Source organism: Cinclus cinclus, unplaced genomic scaffold (assembly GCF_963662255.1).
Source record: "Cinclus cinclus unplaced genomic scaffold, bCinCin1.1 SCAFFOLD_93, whole genome shotgun sequence".
NCBI classification, from domain to species: Eukaryota; Metazoa; Chordata; class Aves; order Passeriformes; family Cinclidae; genus Cinclus; species Cinclus cinclus.
This window is the reverse complement of record NW_026912235.1, coordinates 117,319-130,565: the sequence shown is the minus strand read 5'-3', so window position 1 is coordinate 130,565 and position 13,247 is coordinate 117,319. Positions and strand designations below refer to the sequence as shown.

General features: G+C 56.2%; 1 protein-coding gene and 1 long non-coding RNA gene across 3 annotated transcripts; both read left to right on the top strand.

The window, feature by feature from the left end:
* Positions 1 to 1,125: 1,125 nt before the first annotated feature.
* On the top strand, positions 1,126 to 2,020 carry LOC134057639 (uncharacterized). The gene is made up of 3 exons (XR_009934359.1): positions 1,126 to 1,206; positions 1,629 to 1,701; positions 1,888 to 2,020. It is a non-coding gene; the product is annotated as an uncharacterized LOC134057639 (long non-coding RNA).
* Positions 2,021 to 8,782: 6,762 nt separating this feature from the next.
* On the top strand, positions 8,783 to 12,678 carry LOC134057640 (zinc finger protein 239-like). Of its 2 annotated transcripts, XM_062514611.1 has the most exons (3): positions 8,783 to 9,225; positions 9,580 to 9,720; positions 9,907 to 12,678. In XM_062514611.1, the coding sequence occupies exons 2-3, from the start codon at positions 9,639 to 9,641 to the stop codon at positions 10,821 to 10,823; spliced, it is 999 nt and encodes a 332-aa protein (XP_062370595.1). In that variant the 5' UTR covers positions 8,783 to 9,225; positions 9,580 to 9,638; the 3' UTR covers positions 10,824 to 12,678. The 2 variants fall into 2 exon arrangements, with proteins under 2 accessions (XP_062370595.1, XP_062370594.1); XM_062514610.1 differs by having other exon boundaries at positions 8,783 to 9,720.
* Positions 12,679 to 13,247: the final 569 nt, after the last annotated feature.

Sequence of the window (13,247 nt, the reverse complement as noted above, 5' to 3'; positions counted from 1 at the left end):
GTGTTCAAGAGGGTTGAGGGTTCCTGGGAGGGATTTGGGGGTCGCTCAGGGTCTTGGATATTCTAGGCTGAGCAGTTCTAATTGCTTTGGGAAACTCTGGCAGAGGTTCTGGGGCAGTTGATCAAGGATCCCCTGCCCAGGAACTGTCCACATATCCCCTGTACCAGTTTTGGGTTTCTCCTGTCCTGGATCCCCCTCTCCTCGCTGTCATTCTCCTTGCCCCCTGCTCATTCTCATGTTACCTCCCTCCTGGTCCCACCCTGCTCCCATCCCAGTCTGGATCCCACTCTTGGTCTCATTCCCTGTCCCGTATTCTCTGTCTGGTTGTCATTCTCATAATCCCGGTCCCATATTCCCTGTCCTGTTCCCGTTCTCATATTCCCAGTCCTCATGCTGGTCCCGCATTTCCATTTCCATATTTCCTGTCCCATTTCCGTATTTCCATTCCCAGCCCTATTTCTAATCCCGGTCCCATCTTTCTAATCCCTATCCCATATTCTCTCTCCAGTTGCTGTATCTGTATTCCCTGTCCTGTTCCCACATTTCCATTCCCAGTTCGTGTCCTGTATTCCCCGTCCCAGTCCTGTATTCTTGTTTCTGTTCCTGGTTCCCGTTCCCATTCCCTGTCCCCATTCCCTGTTCCCTCTCACCAGGCCCCGCCGCCATCGCTCCGGCCCCCCCGCGGCCCACACGTGACCAGGGAGAACCCCGCGCTGCTTCCGCCCACCAATCACAGCGCGCGATCGCTCCTGGATTTGCATAACCACGCTTTCGGTCCTGACCCCGCCCACCGCCGGCTGAAGCCGCGTCCGGGCGCTGTTTATTCCCAGTTCCCTCCCAGTGCTCCCAGTAAGAGCGGTCCTAGCACGGAAAGCGCTCCCAATTCCTTCCGGGTTCTCTCAGGATCGCTTCGAGTGCTCCCAGTATTGGTTCCAGCACTGTGCAGGGCACGGCCACTTTGGAACCCCCCAGGGCAGAGCACGGCTGCTTTTCAGTGTCGGCACCGACCTGGGCCGGGCTGGGAGCGGAGGAGGGGGAGGAAGGAAAGAGGAACGGGAAGAACAAGAAGGGGAAAGTCAGGAACATGAGGAAGAGGAGCTGCAAGAGAAAGAGCAGCAGCAGAACCACTCGGCTCCCCTGCCCGCCCGCTCAGGCTGCAGTTCCCCCAACTCTGGCAGCATCGCCCTGCCCCCCCGGAACCCACAGGTGAGCGGGAAGGGGGACCTCGCCCCAAAACCAGCGGGGGCGTCTCTGGAAGGTTTTCTTTTTGAGGGGCCAGGGTACGTTTGGATCTTGAAGGACCCCGAAGCTCAGCCGGAAATGCCCCGGGAGGGATCTTGGCAGGTCCCACGTGGTGATCACCCAGTACTGGTGGGCAGAGGGCCAGTATGGGGTTTGGGGATCCCCAGGAGAGCCGTGGGGGAATGCGGGAGCCCCGGAGAGGGGAGAGCGCAGAGGGGCATTCCCAGAGCCAGGGAACCCCCGGCAGCCTGGAGGAGTGCAAGAGGTTGGTGATGAGCAGCCCCAGGCTCTCTGAGGTTGAAAGGGGTGATGACATCTCCAGCTACCCTTGGCCCGCAGGAACATCAAAACCAATGTGCTCAGCCCTTGTTTTTCCCCAAAACCAGGATTTCCCATTCCCAAATCATGGTCAGATGGAGGAGGAGGCCGTGAGGAAGATGGCCCAGAAGCCCTATGCAGGTGAGGGGGAAGTCCCTGCCCCCTTCCCCCTCTGTCCTGCTCCATCTCCCAGCCCAGCATGGCCCCCGGCTGCAGGACAACCCCGCTGCCGACACCGTCCTGCCGGGGACGTGCTGGGGGGATCTCCTTCCCCCTCCCTCTGGAACAGAGGCAAATCCCATCCTCTCCTTGTCCTTCCTCCCCCAGACAAGGAGCTGAGGATGGAGACCAGGGAGGACAAATCCCCACAGCTGAACCTTATGGAAAAGGCATTTTAAACCAGCTCCATGGTGCAGGAATCCAAGGAGGAGGAAAAGCCCCAGAGATCCCTCATGAGGGGTTACAAATGCAGATCACGGTGATCCAAAGCAGAAAGACCCACTCCGGGCCAGGGAGGTGGCCAGAGATGCTGCTGGAGCTTAGAGCTGAGAGTCCATGAGCAGCTTCATGATGGGGAGAAGCCCCACAAGTGCTCAGAATGTGGGAAGAGCTTCAGCAAGTGATCCTACCTGATCCAACACTGGAGAATCCACATGAGGGAACAGCCCTATGAGTGTGGGGAGTGTGGGAAGGGCTTCAAGACAAGCTCTGACCTGACTGCCCACCAGATGAGCCACACAAAGCAGAGGCGTGCCGATTGTGAGGAATGCAGGAAGACATTTAAGACTAGCTCCAGTCTCCTCAGGCATCAGCAGATTCAGAGGAGAGGCCCTTCCACTGACCCAACAATGGGAATGGCTTCAACCAAAACTCCACTGTCGTCACCCACCAGCGCATATATACTAGGACGAGGCCCTACGAGTGTCCCAAATGTGTGAAGTCCTGTTCCAGAAGCTCTCACTTTACCCTACACCAATGAAGGCACCACTAAGGGAAGCCCTGCAAATCAAGTGCAGGAAGAGCTTCATGTGCTGCTCCAGCTCCATCCCCCGTGGCAGGATCTGTGCTGGATGTTCCTGTGGCCCCCAGTGGGCAGAGCATTGCTGGTCCATGGTGCCCGTGATCTATGTTAGAAATACACCTGGCTGGGTGGCTCCACATCCTCCTGGCTCCCCATGGGCACCTGGACATATCCACAGATCAACATCAGAAATCCATTGTGAAGAGCACGTTTGTCGACTTCTGACCCGAGAAAAATCTCACTCTTTGCATCTTCTGGTGGTATCAAGCAACACTGAATGGCCTTGGAGGTCTTCTCCAATAGAAATCCATCATTTTAATCCTTTCTGGCTCATGGGCATCTTCCACAGCCAAATGGGAACATACTGGGGCAAACCCCACAATTTTGGAGATGGTGGGGTGGAAACCCCTTCAAAAAGGGTTCTTCCCACCCAGCCAAGCATGTGGATGCTTTGCCAGCAGGGACACATAAATTCTTTTGTTTTGGCCTTGAAACAAAAAGGTTTCTGTTCATTCCTTTGAAAGCCCTGTAACTGGGGTTAAAAATAACGACAAGGAACTAAGACATGGGTGGGGCCATGGGGGGAGATGGATGAGGATGTGAGGAACATGGATGGGGACATTGCGAAGTGCTGTCCAATGCAGGTACTGCCACCACATCCCCACTATCACCACCACAGTGCACCAGCCAGATGTCATCACCCAGCAGGGCAGGAGGTGGAACTTGTTCGGCTGTTGACAAGTGGCCCGGAGGTGAGTGACAGTCACCAGGGCGTCCTAGGGACTCCACGCTCAGAGGACCCCAATGGCCCAAGGTACAGCACAAGGGTCAGTGCCACCCACAGTGTCATGTGGCCCCATGCTACATGTCACCAGGGGTGTCCTGGTGACATTGTCCCCCTGCTATCTGTCCTGGTGGCATCATGTCCTTTCCCCTCTGTATGTCCAAATTCCCTACCATATCTTCCTCTCGCCTTCCATGTGTCCCCTGCCCCCAGTGGGGCCAAAAACCATGAGGTCCTGGGCTGTCTGAGGGGACCCATCCTGTAGTGTCCCTGTGTCCCTCAATGTGTGCCCATGTCCCTCAGGATGTCCCCATGGCTGCTTCTGGCACGGAGCATCTGCACTCACCCTGGCACAGGTAGGAAAACACTGTAACACCCCATGACATCCTTGTCCTCTGATTTTAGGTCCTTCTCCCCTCCATTTTCAGTCCTTTTCCCCTTTTTTGGGTTCAGTGCCCCCTATTTTGAGTCTTTTCTGTGCTTGTTTGGATTCTTTCCATCCTTTACCCCAATTTTATGCACCCTCGCCTTCACTTTGGCACATTTTTGGGTGCATCCCTCCCTTCCAACCCCCTCCGCACCTTTTAGGCGCCCCTCACTCCCCTACACCCCAACTCCCTTCCCCACAGACATCTCCCCAGCTGTGTCCCCAACTGTCCCCCTATGCCACATGGACTCAGTGCTCACCATCCTGGATACCCTTGAGTCCCCGGCCTGGGACTGTGGATTTCCTCTTCCAAGAGATTCAGAGCTGGACCGGCTGCCAGGGGATGCCGATGGCACCAGAGCTCAGGGTGGGTGGCCTGGTGAGGTTGGTGGGAGGGGGTTTGGGGTCATCTTGGGACTGACCAGGGGCTTGTCCACTCTGCAGTGAGAAGCAGCCCTGGCCAGGGAGTCTGGGATGGATGGGGGCAGGAGAGATTGGACACTGGTGGACACTTGATGGACACCTGAGTCATGGATCCCAGCTTGACACTTGTCTGGATAGCTCTTGGCCCTGCAGCCCCCCAGCCTAGGCAGCTCCGAGCCCAGATAACCACCAGCCTTGATACACACCTTGGGTGTGTATCACCTAACTGGCCCACCAGCCCATCCCAGTAGCCCCAACCCCAAAACCCCCCAAAACAAACCCAATTCCAGAACATCAATTCTGGATGCTCCCTGCAGAGTGAGGGGGAAACTGAGGCACGGGATGAGGTGATGGGAGGAGACTTTGAGACTCACCCTGGAGACCCCAAAACGAGCACCCACCCCCCAAATTGTCACTGCAGCATCTCAGGCCCCCCAGCTGTCACACTGGGGCGACTCCAGGAGCCACTGCAACCCCAGGCCCCTCGAGGGGTGACCTGTGGTGTCCCTCTGGTGTCACTGGCGAGTCCCCAGCAGAAGCAACATCACCTCCTCAGCAGGAGGAAGACGAGAAGGAGGTGAGGATGTGACTGAAACTCCTGCCCGTTCACATGGGGAGGTCGCCACACGAACGGGGGCCAAGCACAGGTGGAGCAGCGGAGGTACCATGGGGACTGGGGGGGGACATGGGGACAGTCCCCAAGGTCCCCTCAGGGGATGCTGTGGTGGGGGCGGGGGGGAGGGGGTGCAGGGTGGAGCAGCATCTTCAGGGGGATGTGGGGAGATGGAAATGGCTGGGAGTGACCCCAGAAATGTTTTCACCACCTCCTCCTGTAACATGTGGGCCGCCCCCTTCTTTGGGGTGCTGGTAACAAATTGGCAGATGGCGGTGACAAAAAGCGCAGGTGCCACCTCGGGGATTGCACAGAGAGAGGGTCCTGCAGCATGACCAAGACCCCCCTGACTGAGGGGCACCCCAGGGTGACAAAGGGGGGGGGGGGTCAGGGTTGTCCCCAAGGTGTGAGGGGAGCAGGTTTTATGGGGAAGTGTGGTTGGGGCGCAACAGAAATGCGTCCAGTCCTGCCGGTGTCCGGAGCACGAGGGGGACATGGCACCTGTTACCCTGTCACTGTGTCCCCCTGTCTCCCATCATCCACTGTACCCCACTGTCCCTTTTGCTGGGCAGCAAGGGGTGGTGGCACTCCTGGATGGGTGTCCAGGTGGATCTGCACTCACCTGCTATGGACAGAGTTGTCAAACGTGATGTGGGGACACTGGGTTGCACTGTCATTGGCATTTCACTGTCATTGTCACCATCACTGTCAGTGCCACTGCCATTTGTCACTGTTATTGTCACTGTCACTGTCCTTAGCACTGTCACTGTCACCATCACCATCACTGTCATAGCACTCACTGGCTGCTCCCCAGGGTCCGCAGAGGTACTGGGGAACAGCCAGGGGACAGATGGATAGATGTGGGACAGAAGGACATGAGTGAGACACCAGGAGAGACATAAGGCACACAAAAGGGACATGAGAAGATACCAGAAGGACACTCAGGGGACACTGGGACACTTGCGGACACTCACAATATCACTGAAGGTGTAGCAGTCGGGGATTTTCTGTTTTAGTAGCGTTTGGATGTTGATGGCCTTGAGCTGGAACTCCATGATGACACTGATCAGCCTGAGGGGACAAAAAACACTACAAGAGGCCTCAAAATCACTAAAAAATAAAATAGGAAAAAATCCACCTCAAAATCCCAAAGAAACCAATGCAAAAGGGAAAACTCCGCCGCAAAAAATCCCCAAAAAAGAGAACAAATCTGCCCATAAATCCCCAAAAAACCCTGTGAGTTCCCCAAGTTCAAAAAAAAACCTGGAAAAGGAAAAATTTGACCCCAAAAATCCCCCAGAAATTAAAATTCCACCCCAAAATCCTAAAAAAAAAAAAAGGAAAATTTCCACCCCAAAATCTCAAAAAATCCAATGCTAATGGAAAATTCCACCTGAAATCCCCAAAAACCTCAGGAGTTCCCAAAATAACAAAAAAAAAAAAACATTCTAGAAAAGGAAAAATTCTGCACCAAAATCCCCCAGAAAACATCAGGAAAGGGAAAACTTGGCCACAAAATCCCCAAAAATTACCCTGGGAAAGGGAAAATTTCATCCCATAATCCCACACAGGAATTCGGAAAAAGGGGTCGCAAATCCAACACTTGGATTTTAGGGATGGGAAACTTCCCTGGGTGGGACTTGTGGGATTTACCTGTGGAATTGGAGGGTGAAATTGCTGTCAGTGCAATCCAGCACCAGCAGCTGGGGGTCTCCAGGGTACACCCCCAGGCACTCTGTGGGCTTGGGACTGGGGTCAGGGAATGCTGAGAGCCCAGAAACCCTGGGACTTCCCAAATCCTGAATCACATATACTCCAGGACCATCCCAAACCTTGCACCTCAAACCCAAACCCCAAACCCCAAACCAAAACCCTACTCCTAAACCTCTTGGGACCATCCCAAATGCCTTTAGAGTATCCCAAATCTCAAATCCCAACCCTAACTCTAAAACCCAAACCCCAAGTGTCCCCACCAGTGATGATGCTGGAGGCAATGTCGAAGGTGTCATTACCAGGGTCAATGTCCCCTGTGCGGAAGAAGTGCTGTGCCTGGTGCCATCTCTGGTGACACCTGCAGTGCCAGCATAGGGGTAGTGGCCCAGGGTCTTGTTGAGGACAGCCAGGTACTGTGGGGACAGGGAAACAGTGCTGGGGATAGCACTGGGGCACCTCAGCGTCCTCAAATCACACCAGTGTCCCAAATCACCTCCATAGGCTGAGGTCCTTCATGTCCCCAGATGACCACTGTGTCCCCAACTCTTCTAACCCCTTTCGGTGTCCGTGTGCCACCTTCTTGAGGACAAAGGCATGGGGTGGGAGGTGCTGGCCTGGCACAGCCCTCGGGGTGCCCAGTCCCCCTTGTCACTCCCACACCTGTGCATGTCCCTGTGCCAGGGCTGGCATTAACGGTAGCACCGGGCCAGGCACTGGCACAGACACCAACCAAAACGGCTTGCAACCAGCAGGGCCACCCATGGGGTGGGCACGGAGCCACCCCAGCCTGGCCCCACGCCTGGCCTGTCACTGCCATGCCCACCAGCATTGCCACACCATAGACTAATGTGTCCCCTGGCACTGCCGTGCTCGTGGTGGCATCTCCACGGGCATTCCAGCACCTGCGGCGGCACTTCCATGGCCATGTGTGCCTTGGTATCACCACACCCCTGGTGGCACCTCTATGACCACCTCATCCTGACACCCCTGATCACCACCCCCTGTGGATGACAGGGACACTGTGAGCACCTGCACCCTGTTCTGTCCCTTCAGTTACCCCCTTGTAGACATCTCTGCTGCCAGTGGCACAGGTGCCACCTGATGCCACCGTGTGGGACTTGTCCCAGTTATCGCCGATGGATAGACACCTGGTGCCACTGGGCAGGGATGATGTCCCCAGGGCTTGTGGCAGAGCAGGACCCACACTGGGAAGGCCACATCCGAGGCCACCAAACTGTACCCAGCAGGCAGGAGGGACACCGGTGAGAACATGGTGGTGCCGCAGGGGGGGTGGCAGGTGACGTGTGGGGCACATGTGGGCACAGGAACTCATGCATCACGGGCTGGGGCAGGTACCATGCTCCAAAATCATGTCCCCTGTCCCTGTGTCCTGTTCCGTGTCCTGTGCCATGCTCAAGGTCATGTCCTGTGTCCTATACCACACCCTGCACCCTGTGTCATGTCCTATATGCCCCATGTCCCATGTTTCATGTCTTTAGTCCCATGTCCCATGAAACCCTTCACGCTGTGCCCCAGTCATGCCCAGGGCCCTACACCAAGCCCAATCTTGGCATCATGGCCCTGGGAACTGGGACTGGCACTGGGGCTGGAAGCCACCTGGGACAATGCCTGGCATCATGACACAGCAGCTGGAAACGTGGTGGGGACTGGGACTAGACCAATGGACACCGGGTCTGGGGCTGGGCACTGGAACTGGACACCAAACCAGGATCTATCTTAAGCCCCCATACTGGTCTGGCAGCACTGAGGTTACTGGGGATACTGGGAGCTACTGGAGGGGTACTGTGGGTGCTGACTGCTTCCCCCCCAGAACACGACGAGAGGAACCCCCGGGGGGGGGGGGGGGGGGGGGGGGGGGGGGAGGTGGGGGGCAGGAGCCCCGAAAATGAGACACACGAGCTCCCAGTTCAGCAAGGTCACGGTGCGACAGCCCAGTCCCTGGCTCCTCCCCTGTCCCTGTCCCCTCCTCGGTCCCCAGGGCATGACACGGGGCTGTCCCTATCCCAGTCCCTGTCCCCATTCCCGGTCCTGTACTCCCGGTCCCTGTCCCCATTCCCTGTTTCCATTCTCGGTCCCTGTCCCCATTCCAGTCCCCATTCCAGTCCCCGTTCCCACTCCCGTTCCCGCTCCCGCTCCCATTCCCATTCCCTCTCACCGCACGCCGCCGCCATCGCTCTGCCCACCGCTCCCGCCCTCACGTGACCAGGGAGAACCCCGCGCTGCTTCCGCACACCAATCACAGCGCGCGATCGCTCCTAGATTTGCATAACCACGCCCTCTGCTCCGACACCGCCCACCACCGGCTGTAGCCGGGTCTAGGCGCAGTTTGCTCCCAGTTCCCTCCCAGTGCTCCCAGTAAGAGCGGTACTGGCAGGGAGAGCGCTCCCAGTTGCTTCTAGGTGCTGTCAGGATCGTTACCAGTGCTCCCAGTATCACTTCCCAGTGCCGCGCGGGGCGCAACCGCTTTGCAATCCCCCAGGGCGGAGCGCGGCTGCTTTTGCGCGTCGGCACCGGGCCGGGCCGGGCTGGGGGAGGAGGAGCGGAAGGAAGAAGAGTAGTGGAAGGAAGAGCAGCAGCAGAACCGAGCGGCTCACTCGCTCGCCCGCTCTAGGCCGCAGCTTCCCCGACTTCCCCGGCATCACCCCTCCCCCCGGAAGCCGCAGGTGAGCTGGGAGGGGGAGCTCGCCCCAAATCCATCGTGGGGAGGTCTCCTGGAGGTTTCTTTGTGGGGCAGGAGATGTTTGGATCTTGCAGGACCCCGAAGCTCAGCCGGAAATGCCCCGGGAGGGATCTTGGCGGGTCCCACATTGCGATCGCTCGTTCTGGCGGAGAGGGGGCGAGATCGGTTCTGGGGATATCCGGGAGAGCCGTGGGGGAATACGGGAACCCCGGAGCGGGGAGAGCGCAGAGGGGCGATCCCGGAGCCGGGGGACCCCCGGCAGCCTGGAGGGGTGTGGGAGGTTGGTGATAAGCGGCCCCAGGCTCTCTGAGGCTGAAAGGGGCACTGGCTTGTCCAGCTGAACTTGGCCCGCAGGAACATAAACCCAACGCGCTCAACCCTTCTTTTCCCCCAAAAATGGATTTCCCATTCCTAAACCTTGGCCCGATGGAGGATGAGGCCGTGAGGAAGAAGAACATGCCCCCGGAGCCCCAGGCAGGTGAGGAGGAAGTCCCTGCCCCTTTCACCCTCTGTCCTGCTCCATCTCCCAGCCCAGCACGGCCCCCGGCTGCAGGACAGCCCCGCTGCCGACGCCGTCCTGCCAGGGACGTGCTGGGGGGATCTCCTTCCCCCTCCCTCTGGAACAGAGGCAAATCCCATCTTCTCCTTGTCCTTCCCCCTCTAGACAAGGAGCTGAGGATGGAGACCAGGGAGGACAAATCCCTGCAGCAGAACCTTGTGGAAGAGGCTGTTTGGAGCAGCTCCATTGCACAGGAAACCAGCGAGGAGGAAAAGCCCGGGAGATCCCACATGAGGATGGGCTGCAAACACAGTTCTTGGGTATCCGAGGAGGAGAACCAGGGCCAAAGAACCGGACAGAGCTGCAGCCAGAGCTCAGAGCTGGGGTTCCATGAGCATCTTCATGATGCGGATAAGCCCCACAAGTGTTCAAATTGTGGGAAGAGCTTCAGCAAGAGATCCTCCCTGATCTGGCACTGGAGAATCCACATGGGGGAACGGCCCTATGAGTGTGGGGAGTGTGGAAAGAGCTTCAGTACGAGATTCAAACTGATCCGCCACCAGATGATCCACACTGGGGAGAGGCCCTATGAATGTGACATACGCAGGAAGAGGTTTCAGACCAGCTCCAATCTCGTCATGCATCAGCGGATTCACACAGAAGAGAGGCCCTTCCGCTGCCCTGACTGTGGGAAGGGCTTCAAATACAACTCCCGCCTTGTCTCCCACAGGCGCATCCACACTGGGGAGATGCCCTATGAGTGTGGGCAGTGTGGGAAGTGCTTCAGGACAAGCTCTGAACTGATTGTCCACCAAAGGATCCACACAGGGGAACAGCCCTATGAGTGTGATAAATGCAGCAAGAGGTTTCTGACCAGCTCCAGTCTCCTCCTGCACCAGCGCATTCACATAGAGGAGAGGCCCTTCTGCTGCCCCGACTACGGGAAGGGCTTCAGGCACAACTCCAACCTCGTCACCCACCGGCGCATCCACACTGGGGAGAGGCCCTATGAGTGTTCTGAGTGTGGGAAGAGCTTTTCACAGAGCTCTCACCTGACCAAACACCAATGGAGGCACCACTAAGGGAAGCCCTGCAAATCAAGTGCAGGAAGAGCTTCATGTGCTGCTCCAGCTCCATTCTCCATGGCAGGATCTGTGCTGGATGATGCCGAGTGACCCCTGGTGGGCAGAGCCCCGGTGATCCATGTTAGGAAGACACCTGGCTGGGCGGCTCTTCATCCTCCTGGCTTCCCTTGAGCACCTGGACATATCCACAGATCAACATCAGAAATCCATTGTGAAGAGCACGTTTGTCAACTTCTGACCCGAGAAAAATCTCACTCTTTGCATCTTCTGGTGGTATCAAGCAACACTGAATGGCCTTGGAGGTCTTCTCCAATAGAAATCCATCATTTTAATCCTTTCTGGCTCATGGGCATCTTCCACAGCCAAATGGGAACATATTGGGGCAAACCCCACAATTTTGGAGATGGTGGGGTGGAAACCCCTTCAAAAAGGGTTCTTCCCACCCAGCCAAGCATGTGGATGCTTTGCCAGCAGGGACACATAAATTCTTTTGTTTTGGCCTTGAAACAAAAAGGTTTCTGTTCATTCCTTTGAAAGCCCTGTAACTGGGGTGTCCTGGTTTGAAGGACAGGTGTTTGCCAAGGAAAGCAGAAGCTTCCCCTTGGACTGAAAGAAAATATGATTCTTCCGATTATTATAATTTTGGAATTAAGAGAGCTCTCAGGCAAAGATATGGGGGTAGGAATAACAGTTCTTTACTAGTATATTTAACAAGACAAACAAGAACAACAACAGCTATGAAATTACCCACAAACAGAACAGTAACTCAGTCCCAGTGTTTTTTGGCTGCAGGCACCTTTTCCCTGAGCTGCAGTTCCCGGTGCTGGGGGCGGGTGGCTCCCGCAGAGCTGCAGGAGGGCTGGGGGTGATGGCAGAGCTGTCCCAGGGGGAGAGAGAGATGGAGAGAGAGCTCTCCGCTCACGGTGTCGGTCCCGGTGCTCAGTAGAGTGCTGGATGGTGGTAGTTCACAGCGAGAAGACAGCCGGGCAGGGTCCGATGGTGGTTTCCCGACGCTGGGATGGGACACAGACGGCGATCGTCCTTCTCGTCCAAACTCCGCGGGGGAAATGGGCCGAGGCCCAGCCTTCCTCTTCCTCTTCTGGCTGTTTGAATCTCGCGGGGCTTGCTTCTTCCCTCCCGTCCCCTCCCCCTTGTCACCAGGGCCCAGTCAACAGGTATCTTAGCATGACAATGGGGAAAATTCCACAGAGGGAAAAAAAAAAAAAAGAAAGAACTAACCCTCAACATTATCCACCCCGAATTTTCCCCTACCATCATGCCAAATCAAATTAAAAATCTTCAAATTATAGACATCCATACAGTTACAGATACAGGCACAGTATTGTAGGTAGTTCACCCTAAAACAAGGTCTCCTTGGGGTATGCATCTGGTCTTTCCATCCCTTTGCATGATCCACCAGGTACACCCTGGCCCTTGAGCAAAAACCACCCCCCGAATTGGATTGTCTTTGCTGGAGGCAGGGTTCACCCAAACAGTTTTTCCTAGCATACCTCTCATATGCACCACTGGAACCTTGTCCCCATCTGGTGTTCTCAAGGGCTCAGACTGGGCAGGGCCTGCTCGATTAGTGGAACCTCGGGTGTTCACTAACCATGTGGCCTTTGGTAGATTAATCTCTCAGTTTTTGAAAGTCCCCCCACCCAGTGCCTTCAAGGTGGTTTTAAGCAGCCCATTGCACCGTTCCACTTTCCCAGCCGCTGGTGCGTGATAAGGAATGTGGTACACCCACTCGATGCCGTGTTCTCTGGCCCAGGTGCTTATGAGGCTGTTTTTGAAATGAGTCCCATTGTCTGACTCAATTCTCTCAGGGGTACCATGTCTCCAAAGGACTTGTTTTTCCAGGCCCAGGATGGTGTTGCGGGCAGTGGCATGAGGCACAGGGTAGGTCTCCAACCATCCAGTGGTGGCTTCTACCATGGTCAGCACGTAACGCTTGCCTTGGCGTGTCTGAGGCAGTGTGATGTAGTCAATCTGCCAGGCCTCCCCATACTTATATTTGGACCACCGCCCCCCATACCAGAGGGGCTTCACTCGCTTGGCTTGCTTGATGGCAGCACACATCTCATAGTCATGGATAACCTGGGAAATACTGTCCATGGTGAGATCCACCCCTCTATCTCATACCCACTTATAGGTAGCATCTCTGCCTTGGTGACCTGAGGCATCGTGGGCCCATCGAGCCAGGAACAACTCTCCTTTGTGTTGCCAGTCTAAGTCTATCTGTGACACCTCTATCCTTGCAGCCTGATCTACTTGCTCATTGTGTTGGTGCTCCTCATTAGCCCGACTCTTGGGGACATGGGCATCTACATGACGGACCTTTACAGGTAGCTTCTCTACCCGACTGGCAATGTCTTTCCACTCATCAGCAGCCCAGATTGGCTTTCCCCTACGTTGCCA